This window comes from Eschscholzia californica, unplaced genomic scaffold (genome assembly GCF_041429995.1).
Source record: "Eschscholzia californica isolate CP2 unplaced genomic scaffold, dmEscCali1.0.p SCAF_6, whole genome shotgun sequence".
Lineage (NCBI taxonomy): Eukaryota > Viridiplantae > Streptophyta > Magnoliopsida > Ranunculales > Papaveraceae > Eschscholzia > Eschscholzia californica.
The window spans coordinates 14,171,713-14,182,836 of record NW_028238483.1 but is presented as its reverse complement, the minus strand read 5'-3'; the positions used below and the strand labels follow the sequence as shown (position 1 = coordinate 14,182,836).

General features: G+C 42.3%; 2 protein-coding genes across 2 annotated transcripts; both read right to left on the bottom strand.

The window, feature by feature from the left end:
- Nucleotides 1-7,164: 7,164 nt before the first annotated feature.
- Nucleotides 7,165-8,225, bottom strand: LOC147531878 (uncharacterized). The gene is made up of 2 exons (XM_086649852.1): nucleotides 7,766-8,225; nucleotides 7,165-7,646 (listed from the first exon to the last, which is right to left on the bottom strand). Exons 1-2 carry the CDS (start codon nucleotides 8,223-8,225, stop codon nucleotides 7,165-7,167), a joined length of 942 nt encoding a protein of 313 aa, XP_086505978.1.
- Nucleotides 8,226-9,657: 1,432 nt separating this feature from the next.
- On the bottom strand, nucleotides 9,658-10,392 carry LOC147531877 (uncharacterized). Its single transcript, XM_086649851.1, has one exon. The coding sequence runs from the start codon at nucleotides 10,390-10,392 to the stop codon at nucleotides 9,658-9,660; it is 735 nt and encodes a 244-aa protein (XP_086505977.1).
- Nucleotides 10,393-11,124: the final 732 nt, after the last annotated feature.

Genomic DNA, 11,124 nt, shown 5'->3' with positions numbered 1-11,124 from the left:
CTACTGTTATCTGTCAATACTGTGGAAAATAGGGCCACTTTGCTCGCCAATGTTACAGTCTTCCTCGACAAAATGATTTTCCTCAATCTTATGCTGCTCTGGGACTTGATTCCATCTCGTCTAATCCAAATTTGTATGTTGACTCTGGTGAAACTTCTCACATTACCTCAGACAATGTCTCTGTTGTTTCTCGTTCTGATGCATCCATTCCGGATCAAGTAATGGTGGGAACTGGACAAACCACCTCAGTTTCTGGGGTTGTTAATGTCTTTTTGAACTCTGATATTACTCTTAAAAATGTTCTCATCGTCCCTTCGTTTAAGAAAAAATTGATTTCTATCTCTCAGTTACTTCGTGATTTTAACTGTTTTCTGTTTTTTCATCGTACTGGCTTCTTCATTCAGGACCTTCCCACCGGGAAGATACTCCTCGCCGGAACGATTAAAGATGGTCTGTTTCGCCTCTCCCCATCTCCATCAGCTCAATCAACTCCATTATCTCTCTTCACTCAATCAGTGTCTCCTGGAAGCCACACCTCTCTGGATGCCTGGCATTGTCGTGTTGGTCATGCACATCTGCAAGTTTTATATTCTCTAGTTAGTTCAAACGTATTGCCATTAACTAAGTCTGTAATGACAAAAACTAAATGTAATAGTTGTATTTCTGGCAAACATCATCAGTTCCCTTTTTTTGTTGTTATTCATTCTTCTTCTCCAAATGAGCTGATTCACTCTAATTTATGGGGGCCATCTCCAACTACCTATGGTTCTAGTTATCGTTTTGTTCTCTAATTAATCGATGATTTTACTAGCTTCACCTGGGTATATTTCATTAAACAAAAGTCAGAAGTTGAAATGTATTTTAAACAATTTAAAATCATGGTGGAAAAACAATTTTCAGCCCCAACTAAAATTCTACAGTCTGATGGTGGAGGTGAATATATCAGCAAATCCTTTTCAAATTTTCTTAACAACAATGGTATTCTTCATAGAAAATCTTGTCCTCATACACCCCAACAAAATGGGGTGGCCGAGAGGAAAGTGAAACACTTGGTTGAGACTTCTCTTTGTCTTCTCCATCAGGCCTCTGTTCCGTCATCCTTGTGGCTTGATGCCTTTCAAACAACAATATACACCATCAATTGGCTTCCCACCTTTGTTCTTGGTGGATTCTCGCCTTATAAAAAATTAACTGGGAAACTACCTGATTATTCTTTCATTAGAATCTTTGGTTGTCGTTGTTTTCCACTTCTCTCTCCTTATCGATCCTTCAAACTTGATTTCAAATCAAAACCATGTTTCTTCATAGGATAGAGTCCTAATCATAAAGGCTATCGCTGCTTAGATGAAAATTCCCAACGTGTTTTTATCTCTCGAAATGTTATCTTCGATGAACAAATTTTTCCTTTCTCTGTTCCCTCATCGTCTTCTTCGAATCTTTCTCCCTCTATTTCTCCTCCATTAACGCTCACTTGGAGTTTTCAAAACACTTTACCTTCACCTATTTTCACTCGGTCACCAGCTGTCCCCACCCTTACTCCTCCAAATCAGCAATTTGTCCATCCCAACATTAACTCTTCTCCTCCACGCGTCGTACTTTATTCTTCCATTCAACGTCTCTCTATCAACTCAGTACCACGCGTATCTTCCATTCCACGTATTGCACACCCTCGCCACGTTTTGCCAACCTCAAATCTCCACTGTCCATCTTTTTTAGATCCTATCCGTTCGCTTGTGACAATTCTGCCCATCTGTCCCCACCTCCGACGCGTGGAGTACCACAAAACCCTCCCATCTGTCCACACCTCCTGATCAAAATCAGCCACTACTCCCCCTTTCTTCTGATCCAAATGTCCCCATTGTCTCAGAGTCATCTTCTCCACCTCTTCTTCAAACACAAAACCCTAATACTTCCTCCATGCACCCAATGATAACTCAAACCAAGGACGACAGAAGAAAACCTAAAATACTTCTTACTCAAACTAAACCTCCTTCTTCTTCTCTTCGAATCGCCAAAACTTCATCTCTTGAAGAACCATCAACATTTCTTCAAGCATTATCACTGGCGTACAGCAACGGCTGATGAGATTCTTGCTCTTCATACCAACAATACCTGGACAGTAGTTCATCGACACCCTAATATGAATCTTGTGGATTGTAAATGGATCTATCGTGTAAAACAGAGGTCAGACGGGATTAATTGAGAGGTTTAAAGCTCGATTAGTCGCTCGAGGTTCCAGTCAACAACAAGGCATAGATTATGAAGAAACGTTTGGTCCTGTCGTGCGACCAGCTACTATTAGAACGGTGTTAACCTTGGCGGTAACAGGGAAATGGATCATTCGACAACTTGATGTCAAAAACACATTCCTCCATGGTGATCTTCAAGAATCAGCGTTTATGACTTAGTCCAAAGGTTTTGAAAACCCCCAGTTTCCAACTCATGTATGTAAGCTGAATGTAAGGTTTCATGTGTATCTAATACAACTAATTACTAGTGTTCTAAGCGGAATCTCAAACATTTATAGGTTTAACACTAGAATACCAGGATCTATACATGAACATATCAATGAACTAGATTAGAAAGAAGATTACCTTTAATCGCTTTCCCACGAACTAAATCTCGACCAGTATTCGGAAGATAAGAGCTCCAATTGTCGCTCCTCTACGTGAGACACCGAGTGTATAACTTGAACTCCCTCCTTCGAATCAGCTTGGACCTTCTTGAAGGTTAAGATGAAGAACTCCTTCTTCTTGACAACTCTCTTTCTCTCTCTTTCTCTCTCTCTCTTTCTCTCTGAGAAGTAGACACTTAACTGTTATGTTAGGGGTTAGGCTTTAGGTTGTCTAATTTGGACCTTATGTAGACATCCCTATAATACGTGTTTGACCCAAACTAGGATTCATAAAGACCTAATTAGAAGTATTTCCCAAAATACCCTTTTAGGGTTCCCTTTGTGTGGCCGACCAACATAGCCCTATTATGGGTTTCCTTGGCCACCCACTTAGGGCCTAACCGGCCATGAGATGGCCGGCCCCTTGCTTAGTTCGGCCATCACATGGCCGACCCATTTAAAGCCTTTCCGGGCCCTTCCTTTCCGGGCCTCCCTTTCCGGCCCGGATGTGTCTGTCTTTGTCCGGACTCCTCCGAACTTTATGGACTTAATAATAATTGATCTTATCTACTTATTTGCCATTCTACTACAAGTCAATTCTCTCTGTTCAAACCATTACTCTTATGTGTAACCCTTGTAGGATCCGGTCTATGTTAGCAGCAGATCTCTTCAAAACTTCTTTCGAACGAGTCTTATCATCTCTTTGATCTATCATTATAGATTTCGATGCCCAAATCAATTTACCCTCGTCTATTGTCCTATTGAGTCAGTTCTCTAACTGTTTTGGCATTCCTATTGTACTTCTCAACCCCAGTATGTTCTTACATACATCTAGATGTTTAACACTAGGACACATTGTTCGATAGTGGATCAGGTGAGAAGAGTTGGTTAGCTTCCTCATTCCATATTGGTGGTTGTTTCCTTCCTATGAGATAAGTCGTTCACAAAAATTTTAGGCCGTCTTTTTCATGTGTTGAGTTTTCCTTCATATTCATACTCGCACATTGAGTGAAACATTTCTGAGTGACTTGAATTTTGAGTGTATGACCGTGAGGCAACAGTCGAGGCGAAATGTATCGAGAAAGTAACCAAAGTCTTGTCTGTTTTGAATCAAAATGATACTCATATTGGCTGTCACGTGCACTTCGGGTCTTGATTACTAGTGAAGGGATTTTTAGCATTTGTATGGTCTGGTCGACTTGGATTTCATTTCTATTAACTTTCGAAAACTTGTCTTTGATAAACATTTTTAGTCCATTTTAGACCATTCTGGATTTTGAAATTTCTGAATTTTGTGGGTATATTCACTACAAACCCTCACGAGACAAAACTCGTCCTTTAGGACAACCTAGAGGTTTAACGGCTTGTTGCACGTGCTAAGTGCAGTCGTGGATTCCTACGAAAGTGGTGAATCGGGTTTGGTTTTATTTTTCTGTTTTGCTCGAGGACTAGTAAAATCTAAGTTTGGAGATGTTTGATGAGACATTAAAATGTCCCATATGAATCTCTTAACTCGGGTTAGTTAGTCTATTTTGAGAAGTTACTCTGATGAATTACTTGTTTTTCTTTCTCAGGTGTCTTTACAAGGTTCAGTGTGAAAACTGACGAAACGGGAGAAAGACACACGAGGGGGCAGTTTGGTTATTTGCTGATCCTAGAAAGTTTGATACTCGGATGAAACTAGAGTTCAAGACGAACTCGTGGGCGAAAACGGAAGTCGAATCGGAGTCTGGTTGAGCAAAAATATGTAAGGTCTTAGTTTGAATCAAAGTAAGTTGACCTGATGTGAACATATATCGGTTAGTGACACGTGGCTTCATCCGGATACTGCCTTGCAACTTTGTTATTGTCCCACAATACATGTTATCTCCCTCCCTACAACCAACCTTTACACGTGACTGGATGATTCCCCAAATTTAATGGGATAACCCATTCTTTCCATTTTTATCTCATGTATAACCCATTCTTTCCCTCTTTTTACCCATACACATGATATTACAGTAGATACAAACTTAAACAAAATCATGGACAACAAAGAAAGAGAAGATTTGAAGTTGTGAAAATGGAAATAGTGTGATTTGTGATATGGATTGAGAGGGAAAGATAATCTTCTCTTTAAGAAGAAGGAAAGAATGAAAAAGCAGGATTCGATTTTGATATAGATGGCTAGAAATCTACAAAGAAGATAGAGAGATTAATGGAAAGAAGGATTCTACATATATTCTTCTCTCTCTAGAAACAGAAATTTAAAGAGAAGATTGAAGAGGGAGAGATGGATATTTTCTATAGAGAGGAAACTCTGGATTTTAGAGAGAGAGAGAGAGAGAGAGAGAGAGAGAGAGAGAGAGATTTCATCAGAGATGATTTTATTTCTTATTTCTCTCTACTATTTGGAATTTCAAAGGAGATAAGAGATTGATAGAGTTCGACAGAGAGAGAGACAGGGGAGCTGGAAATTTGGAGGATTCAATTGATATTTTCTAGACAGAGAGAGATCAAAGGAGATTTGGGAGATTGATGGGATTTCTCTGAATACAGAAACAATTAGAGAGAAATTGGAGCTGCTTCTTTCAGCTATATAAAGGCCAGAGAACAGGAGAGAAGGATCATCTCATCTTTTGGGGAGTAAAAATCAGAGATCCTCGTTCTATTCTTCTCCTTCTCGGGGCTTCAATGAATAAATTTTGAGAGAAGAATAAAGAGAGTGAGAAATAGTGACCATTATCATCTTCTTCTTCCTCTGTTTTGTTTTGTTTTTGTGAGAGAAATAGAGAAACAGAGAGTAAAGTGAGAGAGAAATTTGTACAGAGAGAGAGATTGTTTGTATTTCAAGTTTTTAATATTATATAACATCTCTTCTTTCAATTGGTCGATGTTTTGAGTTGAAATTGAATTGAAAAAGAGAGAGAAACAGTAGAGAGAGAGAAATCAGTGGGGAAGACGAGAAAAATCCGTGGAAAATTATTTTCCCCTAGGGAAATCGTTTCCGAGAAGACGACAAAATTAATTTCCCTAAGGGTCTGTTTGTCTGGACAACAGTAAAAACAGAAGGAAAACTGCTCCTTAGGGTGCGTTTGGGTGCCAGACAGGAAATCAACAAAAAAAAAGTTTAGTTATTCTTCCATCCTCTCTTATCATTCATAAGTATTACTGTTAATCTCTTTGATCATGTTTAACGTATATCCCTTTTTCATCATAATATCGTTGATTAAACTCTTATCGTAATTTTAGTGATCTTCTTTCATTGTTTATACTTCTATCTTGATCCATCATGATTAGATTAGGTTCTTTTATGATTGATGCTTGATAAGTTGATATGCAATAGTTAGAAATCATGTCGAGGTTGTGGTTAAGCTCGACCCAATTGCTTTCTTCTTCGGTCCACTGGTACCGTGCGGTAGGGACTCCTGTTTCAGCTGGAATCACAGCTTCAGAACCATAAGCTAATGAGAAAGGGGTTTCACCTGTCGGCGTCCGCACAGTTGTTCGATAAGCCCACAATACTGCCAGTAGTTGATATGCCCATGCTCCTTTAGCTTTTTCTAGTTTCTTTTTGGGTTATTTCCCTAATGGCCCCCTACTTTGTGACCAGCTTCCCGCCTGGCCCCCTACTTTACGAAAAATACCCATATGGCCCCCTTCCGTTATAACACCGTCACTCTCTCTACTCCATCATGTTTTCTCTCTCTGCCAAGTCACGCCACATCATCTGTTACGCCACCTCATCATCTTCCCCGGCATGGTCGTCGGCCGGCCAAATTTCCGGCCGGCGACCTTCAAAGTTTTTTCTCTCTCTAAATTTTTTTTTTTTTTTTATTCTCTCCTCCCTCTCTCTCTCTCTAAACTCCGGCGAAGGGTTTCCCTTCGCCGAAGTTTAGAGAGAGAGTGAGAGGTGAGAAAAAAAAAAAAAATTTATTTATTTTTTTTAGAGAGAGAAAAAAAAAATTTGAAGGTCGCCGGCCGGAAATTTGGCCGGCCGGCGACCCATGCCGGAGAAGATGATGAGGTGGCTTAAAAGGTGATGTGGCGTGACTTGGCAGAGAGAGAAAACATGATGGAGGAGAGAGAGTGACGGTGTTATAACGGAAGGGGGCCATATGGGTATTTTTCGTAAAGTAGGGGGCCAGGCGGGAAGCTGGTCACAAAGTTGGGGGCCATTAGGGAAATAACCCTTTCTTTTTTAGAGAATTCATGATAGTTTTATTAGAGGATTCGGCCTGGTCGTTGGCTTGAGGATACCTTGGGGTTGAGAAGCTGAGCTTTACACCCCAGTCTTTGCAACAGTCTTGGAAGGCAAAGCTAATGAATTGAGATCCATTGTCAGTGACTATCTCCTTAGGTACTCCAAACCTGCAAATTATATGCTTCCACACAAAACTCATGATCTCTTTATCTTTTATTTGGTGGAAGGCCTCGGCTTCGATCCACTTGGAAAAATAGTCGGTCATGGCCAACATGTATACACGTTGGCCTAGGGCAGTGGGAAGTTTCCCCACTATGTTTATGCCCCATTTCATGAAAGAGCAAGTTGATAGTATAGAATTTAATTTTTATGGAGGGAGGTGAGAAGTTTGGGCGAACCTTTGGCATTTGTCACATCGTTTGGTATGATCGATTGAATCAGCCCTCATGGTTGCCCAGTAATAGCCGACAGTCAGAGCCCTATTGGTTAAGCTATGACTGCCAGAATGGTTGCCACATTCTCCCTCGTGTAATTCTTTTAAAACATTCTTACCTTCATCTGGAGTGATGCATTTGAGGTAAGGGCCTGAGTAAGATCTCCTGAGTAGTTGACCGTCAACTATGCAGAATCGAGCTGCTCTCGCCTTTAATTTTCTGGCTTCGTTCTTGTCCGACGGAAGTTCGTCTTTTGTCAGGTACTTCATGACAGGTGGCATCCAAGTGTCGGCTATGTCTGTAGCTGCTACTTCTGGTTGCGGATTCTTCCAGACGGATGGCCATTGGAGCATGACCTGGGGTATGTCCTGAGCTATCTTGGTCTGTATGGACGAGCCAAGGTTTGCTAAAGCATCTGCATAACCATTTTCAGCTCTGGGTACTTGCTCATACTTTATCTCGTGGAATATTTTTGTATTTCCTTGACATAGTCCAAGTAGGTGGTCATCCTAGCATCTTTAGCTTGATACGTACCTTGAAGTTGGTTGACCACCAACTGGGAGTCGGACCTTACATCAAGGTTCCGGATCCCCAATTCTTTTGCCAAGGTCAGACCTGCAATCAAAGCTTCGTATTCTGCCTCATTGTTAGTTGCTTTAAATTCGCACCTGATTGCTTGCTGGACTATGTCCCCCTGTGGGGAGGTCAGGATGACGGCAAAACCAGCTCCATCCATATTACTTGACCCATCCACGGACAAAGTCCACTTCTGAGGGTCTGGCTCAGTGAGACAGAGCAATTCTTTTTGGGCTTGCACTAGAGAGTTAGGAGTAAAATCGGCAGTGAAGTCATGCTCACTTAGCTCGACCACCCATTTAGTCAGACGTCCAGACATGTCGGGCTTGTGTAGGACATTCTTCATCGGCAAGGCAGTGACGACAACAATAGAATGGCATTGGAAGTACGGTCTCAACTTTCTAGCGGCTGTCACCATAGCTAATGCAGCTTTTCTAGTTGAGTGTACAGAGTTTCGGCATCGAGTAAAGACTTGCTGACGTAGTAAACTGGGAGTTTCTTACCGTCCTATTCTCTTACCAAGACAGCACTGACAGCTGTTTCAGATACTGCTAAATAAATGTAAAGGTGCTCACCTAACTTAGGTTTTGAAAGCAATGGAGGTGAAGTAAGGTACTGCTTTAGTTGTTGAAGTGCGTCCTCTCAAGCTAGTGTCCAATTGTAGTCTTTGGGTTTCTTCAGAGTAGCAAAGAAGAGGTGACATTTCTCGGACGACCGAGAAATGAATCAGCTCAGGGCTGCTACCCTTCCTGCTAACTTTTACACGTCTTTCACACACTTGGGAGAAGGGATGTTTATTACCCGATTGTATCTGGTCCGGATTGGCCTCGATCCCTCTGTATGTGACTACATATCCTAGGAATTTCCCTGAAGATACACCGAATGAACATTTATTTGGATTTAACTTCATGTTGTACCTCTTTAGGACCTCAAAGGCCTGTTGCAAGTGGTTGATGTGTTGCGCAGCTTCCAAGGATTTGACCAGCATATCGTCGATATATACCTCCATTGTGTCGCCAAGCATATTGGGAAACATCTTGTTCACCAATCTTTGATAAGTAGCTCCTGCATTCTTTAGTCCGAATGGCATAACTTTATAACAAAAAATACCCCTCTCTGTTATGAAAGAGGTTTTTTCTTGATCCTCAGGGTGCATAAGAATTTGATTATACCCCGAGAAGGCATCCGTGAAGCTGAGAAGTTCATGGCCGACGGTCGCATCTACTAACATATCTATGTGGGGTAAGGGAAATGAGTCTTTCGGGCATGCTTTGTTCAGATCAGTGAAGTCAATGCACACACTCGATTTCCCATTTTTCTTCTTTACGACCACCACATTGGCTAACCAGTCAGGGTAATGGACTTCCCTGACAGACCCTATGTTTAGTAACTTTTCTACTTCTTCATTTATTACTTTGTTACGTTCAGGTGCGAACCTTCGCCTCTTTTGCCGAACAGGCGAGTGGTCTGGGTCGACTCGCAGTCTGTGTGTTGTAATAGACGGGTCTATGTCTGTCTTGTCGGCGTGTGACCAAGCAAAGCAGTCGTGTTGTGTAGTGAGGAAGTCTATCAACTTTTTTCTGAGAGCGGGACTCAAATTAGACCCTATTTGTATTTTATGGTCTGGGTAGTCTGGATGGATTTGTACTTCATCCAGCTCCTCTATACTTGGTTTGTCGGGGTCAACATTATGTGTCTGCCTAGTCTGTAATTCTTATAAAGGGATCTTGGGAGATTTCATTGTATTTTTATAACAATTACGATAGGCCCCTTGGTCTCCTTTAATCTCCCTGACTCCCCAAGGTGAAGGGAACCGTACTACCTGATGGAATGTTGAAGTACTGCTCACATTACGTGGATCTATGGTCTGCCAGGATCATGTTGTAGGCCGACGGAGAGTCCAGCACCACGAATGTGGTTGGCAAGTTGAGTCCTCCAGCATAAACAGGTACATATACTTCCCCCAATGTCTGCTTCTGTTCACCACTAAAGCCAATGAGTACGGTCGATCGACGACATATGCTTGTCTCGTCTAAGCCCATGCCCTGTAAAGCATGTAGAAATAGTACATTAGCGGATAATCCATTATCAATTAAAATTCTCTTTACCAAAACATTCGCAATTGTAAGAGATAAGACGAGAGGGTCATGGTGAGGGTTGACGAGCCCCGTGACTTCGTTGTCTACGAAGTTGATGATCTGATCAGTACAAGCTGGTGATAGAGCATCGGTTGAGTGTGTTGGAGGGCTGTGAGCTATCCTTGGGCTCCTCTTGGCGGCTGAATGGCTGACTCCGCTTACTTCCGAACCTTCAGTGATCATCGAGCATGTCCTTGTTGGGATTGGCGGCTCTGGCTGCTTCATTTGTTCGTCCCTAAGTGCTAGCGTCTTCTTCCCTTTGTCTGTTAGCAGGTCCATAAGGTGCCCTCTTTTTAAGAGTTCCGCTACCTCCAATCGCAGGGCTATACGATCTCCAGTAGTGTGTCCATGACCTGAATGAAACTCACACCACTTGGAGTTGTCCCTTTTGTCGCTTGGAGTTTTGATCTTACCTGGCCATCTCACGGTGTTGCCCATACCTTTCATTACGGCTATTACTTCGTTGGGTTCAACATTGAGGTTGTACTTTAGAAGTCTTGCCCTGGGAAGAGTATGGACCTTTTCGTCAGGTCGTCTGGATGGAGGATCTAGAGGTCTCCTGTTCTCCCTTGGGTTTGGACGCCTTGCTGGATATGGGTGTTTGTTGCCTCTGTGTTGCAGCCTGCGATCGGGTCCCCTGGATCGTCGATCGTTATATTGGTCGTCATAGGGATACCCTTTGTTGCGGTGGCTCTTGTCTTCTTACCACCTGATCTCCAACCAAGCTCTAGATATTACGTCATCAAGTGTCGTACAGTTGAACTTGGTCAGCTCTTTCTACAGCTCTCCGTCATGTAGGAGCCCCTTCCTGAAGGCATCTACAGCTGTCTCGGTGTTGCAGTACGAGATCGACACTTTTTCCCTGTTGAATCTTCCCACGTACTTTCTAAGAGGTTCGCCTCTCCTCTGCTGTACTCTGTATAAGTCGCCAGACAACTTTTCTATCTTCTTGCTACTGGCGAACTGCTCAACAAAGGTATCGGTTAGTTGTGCGAAAGACGAAATACAGTTGATAGGAAGATTAGTGTACCACTGCAGGGCTGGGCCAACGAGGCTTGAGCCAAAACTCTTAGACAAGCAGGCCTCTGGGTATTGCAGCGGTGAACATACGTTGCTTGTAAGAAACGATGTGGTCAGCTGGGTCAGATGTACCATCATACATCTTCATATTCGGGAAAC

Excerpts from the sequence above, each read along its gene's own strand:
- LOC147531877 (XM_086649851.1), bottom strand. The coding sequence starts at position 10,392 with ATGAAAGGTATGGGCAACACCGTGAGATGGCCAGGTAAGATCAAAACT.
- LOC147531878 (XM_086649852.1), bottom strand. The coding sequence starts at position 8,225 with ATGGTGACAGCCGCTAGAAAGTTGAGACCGTACTTCCAATGCCATTCT. Across the intron at positions 7,647-7,765 it reads GGTGGTCAACCAACTTCAAG|ATGCTTTAGCAAACCTTGGC; the intron begins GTACGTATCAAG and ends ATGGTTATGCAG.